The 23,024-nt window shown below is 39.1% G+C and overlaps 1 protein-coding gene across 2 annotated transcripts in view; it reads left to right on the forward strand.

Moving 5' to 3' along the window:
- The window catches only part of il11ra (interleukin 11 receptor subunit alpha), a 54,522-nt gene extending 31,498 nt beyond the window's left edge, over positions 1-23,024 (forward strand). For both annotated transcript variants that reach the window (XM_073478517.1, XM_073478518.1), the window contains exons 2-12: positions 4,037-4,133; positions 9,365-9,431; positions 10,095-10,261; positions 10,967-11,081; positions 11,346-11,509; positions 12,832-12,995; positions 14,065-14,209; positions 14,607-14,687; positions 16,639-16,741; positions 16,883-16,962; positions 17,616-23,024. In XM_073478517.1, the coding sequence (XP_073334618.1) occupies positions 4,037-4,133; positions 9,365-9,431; positions 10,095-10,261; positions 10,967-11,081; positions 11,346-11,509; positions 12,832-12,995; positions 14,065-14,209; positions 14,607-14,687; positions 16,639-16,741; positions 16,883-16,961 (1,182 nt within the window). In that variant the 3' untranslated portion in view covers position 16,962; positions 17,616-23,024. The remainder of the gene's footprint in view (positions 1-4,036; positions 4,134-9,364; positions 9,432-10,094; positions 10,262-10,966; positions 11,082-11,345; positions 11,510-12,831; positions 12,996-14,064; positions 14,210-14,606; positions 14,688-16,638; positions 16,742-16,882; positions 16,963-17,615) is intronic.

Here is a 23,024-nt window from a genome sequence, read left to right on the forward strand (position 1 = left end):
TTGTTTGGTCTCTGGCAGCCGCACAGCACTTGTATGAACCAAACATAACACCTTGTTTTCCTGATGAAAAGCTCCCCTGATTATATTTATTTTCAACTTTAAACAAACTGATGATCTGTTTAGCAGCGTGACCTCATGCTTATTGAGATGCCAAGAACCAGAGGTTACAATCTTACAGCAATAGCAGAGGCCTTAATGGGCCTCTTAACGATTTTAACAAAAGTCCAGTGTATTTGTGTCACCCAGTATTTGACACAGCTGTCAAGGAAGTAATGTAGTTCTTTAAAATCAGCATTTTGTAGCCAAAGTAACACATAACAGTGTAAGGTTTTGGTGCAGGTGTTTTACCCAGTATTCAGGAGATAAAAAGGAGATAAAACATGTTTTTCTTCATGTGTTTTGACAGCTCCTTGTTTAAAGCAAGTTACATTGAAGAAGCAGCCTCACTTTTTATTTAACATCTCATCCATCATATTGTGGTACAAGACACCTTGATTTCATCCTTTCTACAGCTGTCTGTCACAATTTATGACATGAGGCTCAGTCTATTCTCAACTAATAATACTCACAGCCAACTGTGGTACCTGTGACCACCAAAGAAGATACAAAGACTGAAAGTGCGGCATGATTTGTTGTCAGTCTTGAGAATAAACGTTGTTACCCTGTGCTGCCTAAACCTTTGCCTGTATGCAATGTGAAGAAAGCCTTGGAAAAGGAAATTATAATCACACACGCACAGTGGTGTATTGAATTAACACATTTTTAAATGTTAAACAAATTATCATCTGTACTTTGTACTTTCTTGTACTAGTTTTTGAACATTTGTGCTAAATGTAGAGTGTAGTTCAAAAAACTAAACCTATGAACCGTTGATTTCTGTCTGTTTCCATTTGTATGCAACAGAACAAATACTATCTCACAAAAAAGTGTTGGTGTATTCAATTTTAAATGAAACTGAATCAATGAGAGCATAATTTTTGGCCTTGTGTAGGCTTCCCTACTGTAGCGTGTCATCTTAGGCTACATAAAAGAAACAATCAAACCTCCACGCAGGAGATCGCTTCATCCAACGCTCGTCTTGTGTGCCTACTTTTCTCTCTACCTTGTGTTCATGTTGATGACTCCAATACATAGTTACTGAATATATAAAAGACATGATTATGTAAGCTGTAACTATGTCTCTGAACTCATCACTCATCTCCCACATTTTGCTCTTTGTGAAGCAAAACAGTTTGACATTGAAATAAATCCTGTTTTTGTACAGTAGTTTCGCTCTGTCTGTCTCCATAGAAAACTGGCATTGAATGGTTGGAAAGTTGGGGCAAGATGATGAATAGTGTCGTGTCAGAGAAACGAACACATTTCAAAGACAATATTTTCTTTGACATGCTTCATGAACGCTGTCAGTTCAAAAACTGATAACTGCTTTTCAATTTCAACATTTCGGGCTTCATATGAGCTTACATACTTTTGAATTTCAATCAACAGTAGTATTGGAGTGACATAACAAACACACACTCATTACAATGAGCTCTGCTTAACTTATGTCATTCTTCTTTCCTGTTTTACTTTCTCAGTCTTACTAGTTTTTACTTTCTATGAGTAACTGTGTTTTAAGTACAGTCTAAAAATGATCCATCACTTTGTCTTTATTTGATATATATGAGCCCTCTCTCCTCGTGGATTGCATGTGTTTTTTGTTTTACTTTTTTACTTTATGTATGGCGTGAGATTGCAATAATTAATGTACTCTTACTTCTGTTTCCAGACTCCCCAGTACCTCATTGACTAGCAAATATGCGCTATGTGAACAAACCAATAGAGTGATTTAGCCAACTAGATGGTTATGCTGATTGGATGAATTACTTCACTGGCTCCTCCTCTGGTTACGCACTGTAATCAGTGCAACGTGAGTTGTAGCTTGTGACATGGTGGATGAGGAGCTTGTGCCAAAAAAAGAACTCTCTTCAAGACAATATTGTGTTTCAGTGGTGCAAATGGAGAAATTCATAGGCCATTTCAAGTCTGTATATAGCCAACGGTAAAATTTTGAAAAAAGACTGGGTTTTAGATTGTTGCTTGTGAATAGATCGTGGTGTTATTTATTTGTCCAGATCACCCACTTGTACTCTGGAGCATCTCTTCCATATTATACATGTATTTGGAGCAATTGCTCCAAACATTTCTTTGACTATTTGTACAATATGTTTAAAAAATCTGTGTCACTACACGAAAAGGCATGTGAAGATTGTGATTGTATGATTTGAGTCCTTTATATAGAACTCTTCTAATTGACGCAAGTAGAAAATATTTAAATCACATTGCTCAGCTTTGACCAACATTTGACCGAGTTGGTCTGAATGTTTTTATTGATCAGACCCTGAATTATACAACATCCTATTTGAACGGGAAATGCATCACCCTAAGTACATACCAAACCATTTTTATAGGCCTATAATCTCCCTCTGTCACTGTCTGTGAAGGTGCAGTTAAAAGCATTGATATGTTTTTCATGAGGATATCTCACATGCAGCTCTATAAAGACAAGCGGCACCAGAGATAAGATACAGTGTGTGTGTTTGACAACAGGTGTGTGACTTTGGGTTTAGCGGCTCACAAACACATACACCACATAGTCTTTCACTCTTTATCACATTCAAAGAGCTGTTTTTAGTCTCTCTTACACAAACACATTCACACACAGAGGAGATTCCAATGTCAGGAGATCAGTTGTTGCATTTTTTATGTTTTAAGCTTTAATCAGATCAGCCTGAGGGTATGATAATAGTTAATGGAAAATGGAAACAATAAAGCAACAGTGTGTGTGTGTTTGTGTGACACTGCGAAAAGCACACACGTACACATAAACAAACACTTACACACAGATTTTTTTTTTTCAGAGTGTGATCCTTATGAATACAGCTGTCTGTTGAAAATGTCCCTTGAGGATATAGATATCAGCAGCATCAAGTCACTCTCTCATAACTCCATCAGACTACTAATGGCAGAGAGAAAGTGTAGATCATTTCTGTCTATTCTTAGATACTGTAATGTACAGAATTACTTCCTCGTAAGACTCTTAAGTTGCATATTTCTTTTTTTCTACAGCATACAGGTCTGCTCTGTTAATAACATGTCTTGCTCTCAGTAGAAAGAAATGTATATTTAATATTTTAATGGTTTCAAGACGGCTCTAAACAGTCAAAATTCCATTGTTTCTCTGTGTATTTAAGTTCTTAAAGGAAACCATGTTAATGTTCTCATTGTGAGCATGTTAGCATGCTGATGTTTAGCCATGTTTGTGTGGCTTTTATTTTATTTATATAAATTGAAAGGTTCTGTTGCCCTGTTCACCACCAGACCATAATATAATTATGAACAAATACACTTTTGTTCTTTCTACTCAACTGGCTTCTACTCTTTACAGTGTGCACATCTTGGTTAGATTATATAAGAAATGTGTTCAGTAGATTTATGGTGCAAAACTGGAGGATGGATCTGTTCTCCAGCACAAGTGGAACTAAAACTTTACTTCTCCCAGAGTTTCTGGGAAAAGTAAAAGCCAGTGGAAACAAAAAATCATTTCCAACATATTTTACTTCTCTCTCTTTTTGTTTTTTGGGGGGGAAATGTGTTTTTAATTTTGAAAGACTCACGCTAAGAAATCCTGTAGTGAGAGATAGAAGCTATCAGTTGTCTTGGCCATTGTGTTTTTATTTTTGGACTTCACAGGACAGAATTAGCAATTTTAAGGAAAAAGCAGGCACAGCTTGATTTGTTGAAGTAATTACAAGCAATTTTTATGTTGGTACATAGTTGCTACACTGAGGGAAATTGACAAAAAAAATTAGAGACTGTTGTTCCAAACATTTTGTGTTTTCATACCAATTTACTTGTACAAAATGGACCCATGATGATGATGATGATGATAATGTTGCTGTTGCTGATGTCTTCAATGCTTACTGCCAAATCTTTTAGGTTTTCGAAATAACTTTAATAACTTAATAATTGTCCCTCCTCCTCTCCCTCTTTCTAGATGCCAGGCCTTTTGTCCAGTCCTGTGTGTCTAACAGTCATCTGGTTTTTATCTTGGTCGCTGCGTCCCAGTCGTGCTCAGATTCAGACTGATGAAGGTAACAAGGAAACACGTCTGCATGCGCACCACAGAGAAAGACACGTTTTTTTACAAGGACATATTGAAGGCGCGCGCACACACACACACACACACTCGAAATGCACAATCTGTTAAGGATCAGGCATGGACTCCTTTGGAACTATTTTGGGCACTCTTGACTTATCTTGACTCCAAGTACTTAAGGGATCTAAAGCTACTTCAGAGGAACAAAGAGAGGAAGCACACAATTTAGAATAAAATGTGGATACAGTGCAGTCGAAGCAAAATTTAATTTAATAAGAGAATGCATTTTCTTGTTGAAACACATCATTGTTCACTTCACAGGTTCTCTGTCAGAATTTGGATGTGCAACTTGAGTCTTTTCATAGCTGAATAGGAATTCGTGTTTTTTCTGGATTAGCACTCCGCAAACAAGAATCCTATTGTTTAAGCATTGTTTTTTTGACTCACACAACACGTCAGGGATCTGTCTGGCATTAAGAAACCGGCTTGTGTTTCTTTCTTTTTTTTAAGGGTTTTCGTCCCTCTTGTCTCTTTTTATTATTGTATCTATTTCTAAAATCACTCACTCCAACAATAAGAGCATTTGCCTTTAGCCCTTCAGGTGAAACTGTAAAAGTTTTCCCTCTCCATTAATTTTACCCTACAGCAGCTCCAGATTCCTTTTTTTTATTGTTTGGAAAGTACTGAGTTTCATCCAGCTTGCAATTTCTGTGTCCACCCTGCCATCTGATTTCAATGTCAGGAGAAACCTGCAGCCTTCCTGTGTGCATTAGTGTGTGTGCACATGTGTACTTGCATGTTTGTGTGTTCATATGTGTGTGGTTTCATGCATGTGTGTGTAAGCACGTGCATGTGTCTGGCCCTCTTGCCAGAGGCAGAATCAGATATGAGTGGAACGCTGCGGGTTTGGGGAATAATGTACTTCACTGCCAATAAAACATGAATACACACATTCAGAGCAGCCAACTCTTTCACTGCACCAAGGCTCCAGGTAACACGCACAAACAGAAACAGAGGGGTGTGTGTGTGTGTGTGTGTGTGTGTGTGTGTGTGTGTGTGTGTGTGTGTGTGTGTGTGTGTGTGTGTGTGTGTGTGTGTGTGTGTGTGTGTGTGTGTGTGTGTGTGTGTGTGTTTTCAGTGGTTACAGGGAAAAATCAAATCTGGTTAAAACTGGTTAGAGAGAACATTGAATTGAAAGATTGACATAGAAGGAAAGATGACACAGATGAGGAAATAATAAGAAAAGTGGCAGAGGAAGATTTTAACAATGTGAATTGGTAATTTATTAAATTTAAGGGGAAATTCCCCTTTTCAAGGACTTTGACCACCTGTAGCTGCCTGGTTGTATGGAAATACTTTTTAGGTGTGCACCTTTTTTTTGTTTGTTTGTTTTAACAAAATTGCAATTTAATATTGGACTTCAAAACACAACAGCCATGATTTAAACTGTTATAATTGACAGGTTTGTCATCCAAAGCCAAAGTTTTGGCAGGAATTGTTGATTTCAGCAGCTATAACGACAACTTTCGCTGGAAAACTTGCATTAAATGTGCAACACCAGATTCTTGATTTTTTTTTTTTCCTTGTTGGTTTCTGTCTTTTTGCCGTTCATAAAAGACATAAGTCCTTTTGTACACATAACAATCTAGGTGATCACCTTACTTGGAGAGTAGCAGTTGGCAGTTGTCAACTGTAAACGACAGACAATTGGTGGAATAGAGCTGTCGAAAAACCCCTTAAAGCTTTTAAGCGAATGATAACAGTTTTAACGTTAGCCCAAGCAGCGTCAGAGTGGCAGTCATCAGCCTTTACATGTAGTCAGTTTGATATCAAAACATTAGCAGACATGACTCACCAGCAGTTTATCATTATTACCGTAACCGACTAACTAAGCAGCTGTTATCAATAAATATAATGGCACTTCTAAATGTCATGATTATATTGATATACTATATTTTAAATACTGTAGATTCAGACTAAAAGAAGACTTTTCTTTAGATGTTTTGAACAACAAGCAACTGCATTTTATTATGCATTTTAGGGTGCTTTCACACCTACCACGTTTGGTCCAGACTTTTGGACTTTTTAGTTTGATCCGGACCAAAATTCCAGGTGTGAAATCACCTTGGTCCAACCGGAAGAGGTGGTCCTGGTCCGGATCACACTGAACTTAATTTTGTAAGGTTCTGACTTTCGGACCAAATACAGGAAGTTATGAGGTTGCTGTGACATGCAGGAGTAGTCGTGTCCAGAGTTTATGCTAGACTTATTTTAATGGCAATTTGTCCGTTCCGGCCATAAAAATAAACAACACGCATATTGTTTCAAATAGCTTTATATAGTGTACATTTAAACAGCATTAAAATGTAAAACACACAGATAGACATAGAAGGCTTTGATACACTATGATTTTCCACTTGCCCTCTTACAAATGGTTACAAATCTTTTTTATTCCTATGACTATTTATTTCATGCCCTGATGGTGTGCGTGGAGCGCCTGTCTCACTGCTTTAAGTGGGCTGGCACCACACCTAAGTGCTGCCCGCCTTCTGTCAGCACCCACAACAAGTTGGGTTGTTCGGACAGAAAGCAGTGTAGCCCAGCGTTGAGCTTCCCAGCTGGCTCACAGTCTATAGTGATCGTGTGATCCATTCTATTTTAATTTTGCCACGAGCAAATTTGCCAACAAAAAAAAACGCACTAATGGCCAATTAGAAATAGTGTCACTGCTGTTTGTAATTGTGTTTTTATGTATTTATTCCTCAGAACTGAGTACACACAATACATACAGGCTGCAGGAAGCAGAGAAACCCCTCCCGCCATGTCTAAAATCAAGTTTGTCCTTACTAGCTGTGATATCTATACAGCTTTGTTTACGGTGGCCAAAAAAAGCTGTCTTGGTAGTTCAAATTTATTAAGTGTGCCTTGTGTTGTATGTAATAAATTGGCTCCCATACGCACCACAACAGAATGAAGTGGCTTCCGTTCGCTAACGTCTCTTTTAAAAGTCTCAGTAGGTTTCATTGTCCTCCTTTCTGTGTGCATTTGTCTCCTCTCAGAAGCATAAATGTAACCGCAAAATCACTGTGGAGCACTTTGCTGCTCTTTTCTCCAGCTGTTTCATTTTGCACAGCCACTAAAACAACAGCAGAAATGCCAGCAAAGTGAACTTTAGGTGTCAGTGAAAGCCAAGTATTGAAAAGGCCTTCAGTAAAGCCTTCTACTTGAGTATGTGTGAAGTTTAATTTAGGATTAACTCAGTTGGTCCCTGAAGGGCATATGAGGTTATAGAAGCAGGTAAAACTAATATAAATATACCAATACGGCAAATTCAATAATAACTTCCTCGAAATGCTTCCCCTAGAGTCAACCGGTTGCTGACTGATGCAAACAACAAATTCACAGCCAAGACTGGACAAAATGTTATAAGTTATTATCCTTCGTGTTATGACTTTATCCCGAGTCAAACTTGTTACAAAGAGAGTAAAAGAGATCAAATGAAGAAGAAAAGCAAAACACAAACCGGGGACAAATTGTTTGTTAGCAAGGGAGGAGAGAGCAACAGGGAGTGTGCATGCCTGAGTGATTGAGGTTGAGAATTAATGAAGGTGTGTGCGTGGCAGACTGGCAGTCAAAGTGATGTTTTTCCACTCCAGATCTTCTGTAAATGCCAGCTTTCATATTATGGAGCCAAGCTCAACATGCACACACATACTCTCACACACTGCAGATAGAGTATCAACTCAGCAAATTACTACAGTCACCACAAATATTTGCTCAGTTATACACTGCACTTAGTATCAGTTAGAATCCACACTACCTTCCAATTTTGCGTGAAGCCAAGTAAAAGTAAAGCAGTTTCTATCTTATCCTTTAAGTTATTGATAGAAATAGTTGTTCTATACACCAAACCAACCGTTATTGGCCTGTCAACTGTTTGACATTTATGCATATTCATGAGCTGTCATGGGTAATAACATGTGACATGTTATAGAACAATCTTTAAAAACTACTAAGCTACATTGCATCTGGTCATGGATTAAAGGGTTAGTTCACCGTACACATAGTTTGGTCGTATGTCCCAAGGTTTGGAGATGGTGTTTGGAGAAGGTGCACCTTAACCCATTAAGGACCTAGGACACCCATTAGAAATGCACTCTAAAACCCATGGCATTGTTTGAAAACACCTCATAAAACCTAATGGTTTTCTGAAAAACTTGACACAGTTATCAACGTTCACTATTTCTCAGCCTCTGGAGCAGATAGAAACTTGTAAATCAAAACCATTTAAGATCTGAAGACTTTGGCTTTAATTAGAAATAGTTGCCTTGACAATATCATCCAAAATATAATCATGTCGCATCAGGCTCTAAAAGGTTGCGTCCGATAGTAATGTGTTAAGCTGTTCTTGGGTAGCAATAGTTCTCATTAAAATAGCAGAAAAAAACTGAAGCTATTTGCATGGGTGGGTACCACTAAAGGTAATTTTGGGAAGGCTGTATCCTCCAAATCGACATTGCAAAAGTTTCTCATTTCAACAGTTGCTCCCTATCTTATATATAATATTTATACTTTGGAAAAATAAGGGACTGAACAAGGTTCACTGTTGTGCGTCACTGATTCTTGTTTCTGTGTTTCTGCCAAAGCACACCAGTCACTTGTTTCGTGGTTTGGGTCTTTGCGATGTTAAGACTTGGAGCACAAGACTATGGAGAATCCTCTGCAGTCGGTGAATCAATCTTATGGCCAGGCAAATTAAGACAATGAGCTGAAAGCGGCTCAAACTTTAGGTGTTGAGTAACAGTGGCATCAGCAGTATGAGGAGCTTTTTACAATCAAAGGGCTCAATTTTTCATTGCCAATATAATTTTTTTCTGTATCTTGTTATGTTCTTAAAAATGCTTTACTGCTTCTGTATTATTGAGGTGAACTTGCTGATACAGATCATTAGTATTCTAATTATGATAATAAGCTTTGTGAAAAACAACACAGACTAAAGAAGCTTTATACCGTGTGCCAAAGTCTCCTCCGTCTACTGTCTGCAGGATCTGTAACCTTGTATGGTCATGTTATGGTGATACTGTTGACTCTACTGTAAATGGTGGCGCTTAAATCACATTAATACAGACAGTGCAGACACACGGTATGTCAAAATGAGCAGTTCGCCGATAATGTAAGCCAGACAACAATGTGCATTAATATTTTATGTGATGTCTGTGTTTGCAGTGTCAGGCGTGCAGTACGGGCGCTTGGAGTCAAATGTGACACTGGCATGCGGGAAGTCACAAACCAGGTAAGGAATGAAAACTATTGCCTTTGTAGCTTCAAGTTACTCAGCATTAACAAATAAATCATCCATATTCATACACTCAACTAAACATATTTTTCTGGTTTCGTCTTCCTCAAGGAATACTCCGAGAAAATCCGGGAAATGTAGGAAATCATGGACGAAATAACATTTTAGATATAAAATTAAGATTAAATGGTGGTTCAACAATTTTGTTTTCAAGACAACAGAACTTGAGTTGGTGATACGAAGGGCCAAACAGTGCCTGTATAGCTCGATTAGGTGCAACATTTTCTGATTTAAGAGAAATCCGATATATGCTAAACACTCTTAGAGAGGAGAGTAAACATCGCCTGAGTCATCTTTTCAATGAAAACTATAATAAGATAAGACAAATAAGATGTTATATGTTGAAGTGAAGTGTATTGTCACCAATTCCCATGACAATTAATTGATCCTACTAACAGGTATTTAATGTGTAGCTAAGGCCTGATGTATTTTATTGCTAAAGTTTGTTCCATTGACACACAGTGAGATCTAGAATAATATTGGATGTATCATTTTAATGAATGTTGTGATGTGCAGATTTAGCTACGATAATGTCCTAACGTTAGTGAATGAAGTCCTCACAAGGACTAAATAACTAATCTCTAACATGTCCCTGACCAGGATCCCTGTGGTGTGGCATCTCAACCAGAGCTCAGCGTTGCCATGGCACAAAGTGACATCAGATGGAAGCTTAGTGCTGCTGCACACCGACCACTCAGCACAGGGCAACTACAGCTGCTATGACAGCCAGGGGCTCCTCCTCCACTCTGTCAAACTCGTACTGGGCCGTAAGTGCTGTTGTGACTTGTCCAGCCTCACTGCGCCTAATTTAGGAGTTATTACACTTTAACAGCTCTGCTATACTTTGAGTTTCTTGCCACGTGACTGCAGCGTTAAAAGAAATACTCTTTGCAGCAGGAGCACGCCTGCATCCCCCGTGTTTTAGACCCTTCATGCAGACACAGCATCCCAATCTCTCATAGTCGAGTTCATTCTTTGGATAATTCATTATGAAAGAAGTTTCTGTTTCTCCTACTCAGACATTCTCATCCCATCTCGTCTAGACTTTCCCTCAACATATTTTGTCTCTTTGTTTCTCTCTCATCTTTCTTCCTTGAATTCATGCTTGTTCTCTGGATGAAACAAGACATGTTAGTACAACAGTGATAATTAGAATAGCGCTACTGGTTTTCAGAGGAAACGGGTCTTATCGGGCCGTGACATAGACAAAGCCCTCCACTTCCTGTAAATGTCTCAAACAGGAAGCGGCTTTCTAAGTGGGCTTCCTTTTTAGGGGCTGGGAGTTTTCCATAGTACTGGCCAAGCCTCTCCTGAAATATTTTGGTTCTTGACAGGGACACCAGAGCTGTTCATTTTAGACTTGAGGACATGACAGAGAAGCTTTTAAAATATAACATCTATTATAGCCCTTGAAATAAAAACAAACACCCTCTCTGTCCTGTAAATTAATCTGTCTGACTCCCGTTTCCCAGATCCCCCTGGGCTGCTGAGCATTTCCTGTCAAGTGCCCAATCACACACATGTTCGCTGCTCATGGGTGGATTCTGTGAAGACGTTCCTGCCAGCCAAGTACAATGCCTCCCTCAGGTAAGAGTGAGTTACTGCAAGTGAGACAAAAACGCCCAAGGCTCAAGGTGACATTCAGAATGGACTATGAAGAAGCTAAATATAGTGCATGTGCCACAGAGCGACAACTTGAATGCAGTGTATGTGTATGCAATATGTGGAAACTTTTAACCATAACACATGACAACAGTGATTCTTAAACTTTTTCTGCGGTTTCCAGCACATGTAAGTCGCCTAATAACAAAGAGAATACAACACTTGACCATGTTTTGTCTTGTTTTCAAGGGGGAACGGTCAGGAGTGGAGGCTGTGCATTGTGGACATCACCCGCAAGCACTGTGATGTATATCATCCTCCCTTCTGGGAGACCATCCATACCCTGAGGGTCACAGAGACTAATGGCCTGGGGTCCAAAACAACATATGGCCGGTTTAAGCTACACGAGCTATGTAAGATCAACTTTGTGACAAAAATATTTGTTCTTATTTTAGTGAGAAATATTTGTAAGGCGATTGTATATCTATGAAGCACATTAGAGATGTATTTCTTTCTCTTGTGGATCATCAGTTATGTCGTCTCTTTCCATCATCTTTCCATTGCTCCACATTCACTTTAGTGGAACAGACTGTAGCATTGTTCAAAAACTACTATCGTGACTGGCTGGCAATATTGCTGGCCTTGTCCCTCCTTTAATCATTCATTTTTTTTCACACAGTACAAGCTTCATGCTTCAAAAGGACTGAAATGTCTAGTCGATAACACTTCATAAAAATAACCATCATTAATATATGGTAAATGTATAGTTAATTCACGTTTAATTCATTATTAAGAATTAAGAAATTATTTATTGTAAAGTTTATACCCTTTACAGTTGTTGCATAAGTAGTTTCTAAAGCATTTAATTAATTGCTAACATTGAAATAACTATTAACTAAAGTGTAGTTAACTATAAATGTGCCATTTATTAATGATGGTTATTATAAATTGATACTGTCTACTGTCCTGCTTTTGCCTAAAACCGATACACAGGGTTCATGTCCTAATAGAAGCTAAAAGAGGCTTTTACTCTCCGTAAAATCGTTAATTAGACGGGTTAAACTGAACAAACGTTGCAAGGCACATCTGTGGATACACACATTCATGGAAGCTCAGACATGCAGATGTAAAGATAAAACAAAGTAATGACGATGGTGTATCTTTATGGATATTCATAAAATACACACACACATCGGCGTGCACACAAAAACGTCATGATTTCTAATGGTGTACATAATTCTTATAGCCTGCTGTTGCCATTTTGCCCTTTTGCTCTTCATATAATGACCTCAATTATCTTGTTTTGCTGCTTCTCTGTCTGCATGACGTTCTTGTCGCTTACAAGCAGAGCCATTCACAGCATCCTTGAGACGGCCTTAAGACCTACTGGATGTTCATCTGTTTTTCTCAACCTCCGCATTCGTTTTGTCATGGTGGATTGAAATGTCCTTAGATGCGTGAATAAAGAGGGTGAGATTTCGGAGAACTAGTGAATAGTTCTAGTAATAGCAAGGTGGCTTGGATAAAGGAAAAATTATAATTTAAGGATGCACTGTTTGGATCAAAGTTGGGTTCACTATATATTCCTCAAAGCTGCAAAGTTATGGCAACAAAATGTCAATTTGTCAGAGAAAAAACAGTGGCAACAATAAAGAGAAAAAAGACTAATAGCAACCAGTTGAAGAAATTGTGTTTTATTGTCTATTCTTTCTTTTTTTCTGCCGTTTTGTCGCAGTGAAACCAGACCCTCCAGAGTCAGTGTTGGTGAAGGGGCTTGAAGGCTATTCAAAGAGGCTCTTCGTCTCATGGAACGTTCCCTCTTCCTGGCCGCTGCATGATGCCTTCCCCCTTGTGTTTCACATCAGATACAGGCCACAGGGCTCAATGTACTGGTCAGAGGTAAGTAAGCAAGGTCCAACATTTCATTTCAATGTGGATGGGGGTGCAGTCTCATCAAACTGATGCTGTCTAAGAAAATACAACTGTAGCAGGGTGGCCACGGGGCCTTAAGAAGTTTTTCTAATAAAAAGCCTTAAAAATTATTAAATTGTCTAAACGGAAATCATGACACATGTCGGATTTTATGAACTTGCTGGGAAGCTGAGCGTGACTTCTGTCTCACAACACTTACCATTCATGTTAGTCACTTTCACCTGGAGCTATCGTCTGCAGCCATAATTAATTGTTACAGCAAGCCCAGCTAATCAGCATAGATCTGAGGAGGCACTGTCAACATTGGCGTCCAACTCTGACAGAGGCCATGTGAAAACATTATTGTAGATTACAACAAACGTGTACGGCACTGCAGACGGATAAATGTTTTGTTTTTGTCATGTTTATGTATGTCCAAAACTCCTTTGCTAGCTGTGTAAACACCAACACTCCCCTAGTACTTCAAGCTCCCGCCCCAGGCTGCTAACTACACAGCTAACTGAGCTAACTAGCTAACAGCATCAACAGATAGCAGCAGGTAGCGGTTATTCTAGTGATATGCTGCCCCCTATTTGTTTGGAGTATTCTTACATACTGCACCTGTCAATGTCTCATCAAATCAGGTGATGACCTACTGCAGATGGTAGGTTAAATTGTAATTAAGTATTTATTGTAAGTTTATTTATAGGATATTTTTCTTGTCAAAATACTTTTTTTGTTATATGTAGTGGTAAAGTCGCCTTTAAAACTATAAGAATGAAAAAACAAACAACAATTTAACTTTCCTTTTCAACCCACATCTGGCATGTATAAGATGACTGTTTCAGTCTCCTTTCAACATGTTTTCACTAAGTGACCCAGCACACAACCTTTTGGCAAATATGTTGGCAATGCAGTTCCCCGGAGCTGTTTCCTTATTTAAGCTTTCTTCACATGTTCATGTGATGCCAGCATCACAACAGCAGTTGTTTCTCCTCGTTCAGTGCTACTTTCTTGTCCTTACATTCCCCGTCCTGTGTCTGTCTCCATCAATCAGATTTTCTCAGAGGTTAGTCCAGTCATCATATCTGACGCCTTGGCTGGCCACCCCCACCAAGTCCAGGTTCGAGCACGTGATGAGGTGAACTCTGACAGCCAGTGGAGTGAATGGAGTCCCCTTCTTCTAGTCAGGCCGTGGGAAGGTCAGAAATACAATCCACAAAATGTCCTTTTCCAAATTAAAAGTCAAGTTACTTTTTTGTTTAAGCACTTTTAAAGTGACAAATATGGACAAAATGGTTTATAATACCTACATAAATAGACAAAATAATAATGAAATAAAAACATGAATAAAAGCTTAATTAAGGATAAGTACTGGAATGTTGCTAGACCTCAACTATTAGTCGAATAATGGATTAATAGTAAGATATTGGCAACTATTTTGATAATCTATCAATCGTTCCAGTCAATTTTTGAGCGAGAAACCCAAAAAACCTGTTTCCATCTTCCATCATCAAGTTTGCTGCTTTCCCACATCTTATTAGTGAATAAATGCCTAAAATGTGTGTGTTTGTGTGTGTACATCTGTTCTTCCTACAGTCCACACCACCCCTGAACCTACAGAGGAGCCCCTGCTAGATGATTATTCGTTTCCTGAAACCTCCACTGCAAAGTCACACAGTAAGACTCCTATTTATTTCAAATGATAATTACACTGTGACTGTACTCTGGAGCTGTGTGTACTTTCGTTGTAGCTCAAATGTAGTGCAATTGCTGCATTACAATTGTTAGGAGTGCTACTTTTTCCACTCCTGTCGTTTCCGCTATAATAACCAAAGCTGCTACTATTACTGTTACTGCTGAAGTCCCACTTCAGCCAGTGTTGCTTCCTGTTTAACAGTTAACGTTCTCTCTCAAGCAAAGAATAGGGGTGTGAGATAATCTATTACTATCGCAACCAGACTGCTGTTAGCAAGTTAAAATTCATTAGCAATAGCATGGATACAAATAGCATGGATATTAGCATGTACACAAATAGCATCTATATGAGCTTGGCTAGCAATAGCATGGATATTTGCGTGGATACAAATAGCATGGATATTAGCATAGATACAAATAGTATGGATATTAGCATGGATAGTGATAGCTGTCACTCCATCAGAAGTTCCTCTTGGCAGTTGACTAGCTGCAGAGTTTATTCATGGGTGAACTGTAAACTGTACTGTATATTTACTGCCACTAGACAGCTTCCCTGCTACACTTTCCCTCTGCTACGATGAACAACACCTGTCTGCTTTGAGCACAACCTCGGTCACTCTCTCTCTTACTCAACCACACACACACACTTTAGACTGCCTTCTTCTTGAACTCTCCCCCTCTTATAACCCACATTAGCCAAGCTTGGAGGATGACATGTGACTCCCAGATTCTAATACAGTCACATGTCATTGTTCAATTTTAGCAACGTCTTATTTTTGTTTGAGCACAATCATCAACATTGTTAGGAAATGACTCAGGAAAAATATGAAATATAAAAAATGCCAAAATACACTGGAGGGAGGCTTTAAAGTACTCTACAGGTATCATGACTGTGTATATCCAAATGATAAGTCCTCAGTCTGGGTTTAAGCCTGACAAGGTGGACTGTTTGAATCATAGTTAATCAAACAGCAGGATGAGTATATTTCTACCCCATTTTTCTGCAGCAACAAGAGGCCACATCAGTCATTAGTAATAAGTCATTATTTACTGTTATTATACTCTAGATAGATCAGTGCAAGCACCTCATGTCTGGCTTCATCCCCAAATTGCAGTAAATTGTACCTGCAGGGTGTTGTGTTTTCTACAGTGTGTGCTGGATGAAAAGTTAAGTACATAGCAGCTCACATGTGCAACAGGCAGGAACACAGGGGAAAAGGAGGCTGGCAGTTTCAAGCATGCACATGTAAACTATACACATGCAAGATATTAAACACTTGTAAACACGCACACACACACGCACATACAGTATACACAAGGAGACAAATACACACAGTTTTGGCAGCAGACAAGAGGCTGATAGTCGCTGTGACTGACGCCGTCAGATCTCTTTTAGCTGCCCTGCTGTGAACCAGATGTCTTCTTCTCTGTGTGTGTGTGTGTGTGTGTGTGTGTGTGTGTGTGTGTGTGTGTGTGTGTGTGTGTGTGTGTGTGTGTGTGTGTGTGTGTGTGTGTGTGTCCAGTGTCAATGGCAGATGTGCTCATAAATTGTTTCTTAATCTTATAAATACCAAATGTTTTCGTGCATTTCATCGTTGATGTGTGTTTCTGTGCTGTACGTCGTTGCTTTGAAAGGGAGTTGTTTACTCCTCTCAGAATGATAAATGCATGTTTGTGTGAACGCTGTAAAGGCTAATTTAAAATTAACTTCTCACCAGAGACTAATTAAATCACGGAACACACACATACCACAGTTTTTTTTGTTTTTCTTCTCTGACACACACAGAGGATGAAACATATGTGCAAAAATATGCACGATGACAAGACATCTTCTTCGTTAGCTTTTCTTCAATCCTTATCTGTTCCTCTGTTTTTGGCTCGATCCCACTCTTCAGCAGCTCTTGTTGTTTTGTCCCTCCCTCTTCCCATTCAGATCCTGCAGCTGAGGACGAAGGTAATTTGGGTTTGGTGATTCTGCTGGTTTTGTTCTCCGTGGTCATCCTGACCACCGTCCTTTCCCTCATCTTTGTTGTGTGGTAAGACTCACACACACACACGTATCCCACATCCTCAGGCCACAGCTGTGAGGGCTCTGGTTCTCTGACTGAGTGAGATCTGTCTTTTGTAAAGCCTGGCATTTACAGAAACATTTTTTCCTTGTTGTTTTATATTTCCAGGGTGAGGCAAAGGCGGCGTGATCATTTGGCAATACAGGAACTCGCGTCTATGGTCAAGATGAAGTCCATGCCAATCTAATGTGAGACACATTGTTTTAACTTTCAACTTTTGTTTTGCGTTTGTCAGATTGAATTTTCCTCTCACGTCTGTCTTGTTGCACATGTGTTATGAATATGTTGAGTTCTCACTGACGGCCACACATGGTTGTTTGCATTCTTAGTTTAGCTTGTTTGGCAGATAGTTTTAGACCTCTGGAAGGGGAATAGCCTCTGTGGCTGAGCTAATTAAAAGTCCTAATTAAGTGACACTTCTTTTCAGATTTATAAGACTACCGCAAAATGCCCTCAAATGGGAGCAAGCCAGTGAGAAGAACATAGCAAAGCTGCCTTAGTGAGAACTAAAATGGTTCAAAGGGCTGCTATAAACATTCAGACAAGCCTTCAGATAGCCAGCCAACTTGTGATTATAAGCCTAACGTACACACTCATAGATTATAACCCTGTAAGTATGCCTGCACATCTCCCATCAAGCTCTGTTATTTACATCTGTGCTTCTCAGGCAGCGCTTAATTACTTTATGATTTATTTATGTTTTTTAAAGTTGCGTTTTCTCTTCCGTTTTCCTCCAACTACTCTCATGATTCCTCTTCTTTTCCTCTAACCTCTCCCTGCTTTTTTCATCCTCTCCTCTCCTCTCCTCTCCTCTCCTTCCCTCCTTCCCTTCTTCTCTCAGGTTGATTTCAAGCATCCTGTCCTCATGGGCCCGTTCTAGGGCTCCTCCCGAGAGTCAGCCTCTGCCTTTACCACTGTAGCATGCTGGCCGTACATACTCAACTACACTACCCAGAATGCACCTGCCACAGTCCATCCAGGACAACAGAAACGGACGTATACAAGGAACCTTGCAGAGTAGGGTGTGCTAGCTGACTGAAGGGTGCTTTTTGTGAGGTATCCCTGGATGTATTCAGTGGACGCTTCTAACGACACCACCCACAATGCATCAGCAGACTCCACCCTTATGCATGGGGACAGAGTGAACAGAACCTGCTCTGTTTCTCACTTCAGCAACTTCGATGCAGTTCAGTCTGCGTCAGGAATTCACTCACAACCGATGCTGCTTCACGTGGACTGACTCCTCAGCCTTGCTGGAGAGGAGTGATGTTTTTTTTTACTTTTGAACTTTTTAGCGACCCGTAAGGACAGGAAGTGCAGCTGCCAAACAGGAGAACAGAGACTTTTCTGGGACAACTTTTTTTTGTGGATTTTCTCACCCAGACGTCTCTCTCACGTTCTTTTGTTTGTTTTTTTTGCTTCATTGTGAGAAGTAACAGATTCATGTGCGTCCGTTATTACATCGACTGACCGACCGACTCAATGCTGTGAAGGAAGCATAACTTCTGCCAGTCTCTCTGTGTGCGTCTGGTGCCAAAGCAGCGACTACGGGCATTATGGTCTCAGCTGAGGGGGCAACCTGTTACTGGCTTCTGACCTGAGGGATGGATATGGAGTAAAAGGTCCAGGGTGGGCGGGTTGGGTTATCTAGACTTTATTTCATTTATGGCAAGTGATTTTATGTTGCATGATATACTCGTTTTGTTGTCTGATGTCTTTAGTTTCTTTTGTTTTTACCTCTTTCTATCCATCCATCCACTGTTCCTAAATGTGTGTGCATGATAGACACACATGCAGAGAAAGAGAGAGATAAGAAAAGAGATACTGGCCTTTCACAAACCACCAGCATTATGACATTACATGGATACTTACTTAGCTAGAGAATATTAAACCACAGTTTGTAGCTTTCCTGTCTAGACTCCAAAGAACATCAATAACTTCCTTTTAAAGTCACTTTTGTGAAAGGTTATATAGCAGCGTTTCTTAGAGAGATTAAACACTGTTCATTCAGGGATAAAAGTTTATGAAAAGTTCATTTCTGTCCTAAAATTCACACACACAACCTTTAAAGAATAACTTCACACCAGACTGAAAATCAGTGTTCTGCTGCCGACTGTGGTTGAAAGTTGTCACACCCAGCACCGTCGATGGGTGGGGTGAGGTTTGGTCAGTTTGTTGCACCTTTACATCACTGCAACAAAAGGGAGGTTAAACAACTGGAGGTCAGCAAAAACAGGTTTTTCAGCGGGTGTGAAGTTACAGTTTATAACCAAGATGGCTCACAGACAGCTGAACAGTACGGTGTTTTAAGATGTTTCAGGGTCTGTCTTTTGAAAACATACTTTATATGACAGTGTCCACTGTAGGACTGAAACAGTTATTTTTATCACCAATAAATTTAGCGATTATTTCTTTTAAAAAAATTCAGTATTTGACATCTTCAAATTACTTATTTTGTCTGATAAGGCCAAGGATTTTAATATTTCATTATCTAAAACTGAGAACAGCAGCAAATCCTCACATTTGAGGAGCCAAAACCGGCAAATATTTAGCAGCCTGTTGATAAATGATAAAAACATTCAGCTAGAGGCGATTCAGAGTTCAAACCTTTGTGGTCAACAGAAGGAGGCAGCCGGCTTTGCAGAGTTGAGCGAAGTCACTTCGCTAATTAATTTCTGTCTAAACGAGTGAGACCAAGCTCATACTTGTTTAATGAAAAATAAATATCAAAATCATTTTGATAATAACACGTTTCCCCCACTTTGTCAACTGGACAAATTTAAAGTCAAAGTTTGCGTCTTGTGTTAATCATTGCTCCACATTCGGCCAGTTGGGTTCATATTTCTCGGGAAGCATTTGCACATCGTTTCCAGTTATTGGGTTTTACGTCTCTAGCATGTTCCAGCTCACAGCAATTTGCGGTCTGGCAGAAGACGATGAATAATATTAAACCGGCACAAACTCAATAGGGTTCTTCCGCTTCAAGGTTTGAACTTTAACCATCAAAAGTGTTGTTTAGCAACTATTGACTTTCAGCACTCGGCCTTTGCGACATCATTAAAGTTATTTTAACCCCTTTTTAACTTGATAAAACTACACAGACAGACTCATCTCCGATTAGACTGATATTACCTGCAGATAAGAGTAATAAGAATAGGAAACATAATAGAATAAAATACCTAACAGTGTCACAGACACTTTAGACGTCAGTGCTTCTGTGGGTCAACATGTAGCTTTGTACTTGTTCAGCTCACACCTAACTTTGACACGGGGATCTTTTCACATGGCTGACTTGGCGCTCACAATCACTTCCTCAGAAATTGGGGACAGATGTTGGCAGTCGCTATGTAAACATGTTGCTGTTCACCACTTTAAAGAGAAACAGAGCGCACCCGGAAGCTTAAAATAAATTGGAATTAATGTGATGATATTTTACTTTTTCATTTTTTATTTTTTCAGTGGGTGTTTGACACAGATCAACCACACAAACAGTAGCAATGAACAGCTGCAACGCAGTGTTGGTGTAGCCGAACATAGTGATTGTACCAGTCTGTGGCGAGAACGTGTCCGTGTCCACGACGGACCAGACAAGCCTTCACTTATTGGTCAGTTCTCTCATGGACGCTGAGTTTATGTAGCTGAATCAGAGCACGTTGGCAGGTGGGTGTGAACATGAGATGAGCACAGACACGACTGATTGACAAGAGCGACTCTCGCTCACTGTACTCGTGTGTCGCCTCCCACCGACTCTTGGAAAATGAATGATTTCTGGGCGGCCAGTGCGAACCGTATGAAAAGCCCCAAATACCTCCAGCCGAGCTTATCTGTTTTAGTTTAGCTTCTGACAGCTGCACCTACAAACCTTGTGTCCTGGCTGACTAAAACATTTCTTTCTGTTGGTCTCTTGGTTACACTCTGTTGATCCAAAGCTGTGTAGTCATCAACCGATCGATCGATTGATTGATTGATTGATTGATTGACCGACTTGTAGTTTGTATCAGAAACACAAGGTGCATCTAAGTCAAACTGTTCCCAGTTTGACGACTGTATGTTCTCTCAAGCTAGCTCCACATATTATGCATGGATCCAATTGAAGCTTCTTTTTGTATATTATTGTATATCACACTTTAAAAAAAGAAAACATTTCATGTATGTTATTATAAGTGATGTTTGTATGTAGAGAAAAAAAACATATTCTTTGGGATTGTTTTGCAGACATGGTTTAACTCTTAAGTCTTGTTTTGATTTGTAATAGACAAATCATTACAGCTCATCGTATTATTTACACTTCAATTATGAAACCCGTTCGGGAAAAAAAGGAATGTAAGAAATACAATCAGCGAAAATAACCTTAAATATTCAGTCGATACTTATATCGTCCTTTGAAGTTTGTGTACCTTCAGTAATTCCAGATGTGACTGAAGTGAGAGTCCCACAGTAAAGACGTGTTCATGATGATAATCCATGTCTGGAGAACCTTCCCATCATTGTGTATTTGTGTCTTTCCACCCAGTTATATGAAGCTGTGTTACTGTACGATTACTGTATGGACAGTGTGTGTTTACTGATGTCGTCTTCATCCAACTTGTTTCACTTTAATGTTCAACTTTATTTCTTAGCAGTCAGGTGAATGACGAATTAGTGTGTTTTTTTAAAAAAATGTCAGCACATCTTGAACTCATCAGGCAACATTCACTAAGAAAGTAAAACTGTTATATTTGACAGAGCTTTAACTTTCTGTTTGAAAGTGGAGAGAAATGTGTGTAGATAGACATCAGAAGGGTGTGAGCCAGACATTTTTCAGAGCTTGCGTAAACTAAAAAAATTACATGCAGCAAAATGTTGTTTTAACAAAACCTAAACAGTCCAAATGACACCCGTTATTCATTCTTTCAAACTGGATTTAAAAATAGTTATTTAGCGATGGATGGGCCAGTAGTGACTGAATCTTCAGTTGTGTTTTTTATCCTCCAGATATTAAAGGTGTTATTGATCACGTGCAGCCACTACGTGTGGCTTCCATCTCCCCGTCACAACACGGCTGTTGTTCAACTCATCTGCTCGCTCAAGTGGTTGCCAGTTTGTTGCACTGGCTAACGTTGCTAGTGCGAGCTAGCAAACTCTTAACATTGCTTACCCTAGCTAGCAAATGTTAATGTTGCTAATGCTAGCTAGCTTACACTATGATTGTGAATTGACAGTTGTTTTTTTTTAGTTTACATTTTTTCTCCAACAAACTGGCAACTACCTACTTGATTGATGATGAAACACAGATATAACATGATTCCAACAGCGTTATACTATTGGCTCACAAACCTAGAAGCTGGAACCAGCCATCAGAATTCTTACGTAGAGATAAACAAAACAATATTTTGGACCCAACAGGCATTTTAAAATGATTAATTCACAATCATAAATATGTTTTTAAGGAAAAGAGATACTTTTATGCTGCATTTTCCTCCAAGCTCTCAGGATTTATTATTTTTAAAATGATTTGTCCACATAAAAATTTAATCAATATGATCTTAAAAAGTTGCCAATAATTTCCTTCAATGCATTTTAGTTTTTAATTAAATTAATATTTCCAGGCTTTCCCAGACCTTCGTGGTCTGATTGAAGCGACTTTAACATGACCTGCCTGCTCATTGTAACTTACAATACTCTATAAGCTGTTTAATACAGCAGAACTATATACGTCATTTTAAAATATAGTAAAAATAAAAACCCAGAGTGCTACAACTAGAATGAGGAGAGCCATTTTTGTCACTTTCGCAGGGTTTCACAAGTAACAAAGTTAATATTTTTCCAATCTAAACAGAGAAATAAAAGTCAGAAAGTATTTTTCTCTCAAAGTAAAAAAGATTTTATGATATATTCTTCAAACACACGATTTTATAAACCATCCATCATAATTTTATGTGGGACAAGTGCAGTATCAGTGACATCCTGTATGTGTGACACGTTGTCCTTCTGTATAATGTTTAACCTTTGATTGCCACCTTTGTTTCACTCTCGCGGTGTTTTCTCTGTTTTTGTGGTATTCGCAGTCTTTCTATGTTCCTCTGCAGTATGTGATGGCAGGTGGAGCCTGTTGGTTTTAGTTCTTATAACTCAAATTACACTCAGGCATCCATTCTCAGATGTACATAGTCCTTTTTTATGCTTAATGTGTACGACAGATAGCACCATAAGCTGTTTTATTTCTTCCTGTCCTTGTTTGTGTCTGTGAAATAAATACTATTTTATCACA

This window comes from Pagrus major, chromosome 12 (genome assembly GCF_040436345.1).
Source record: "Pagrus major chromosome 12, Pma_NU_1.0".
Lineage (NCBI taxonomy): Eukaryota > Metazoa > Chordata > Actinopteri > Spariformes > Sparidae > Pagrus > Pagrus major.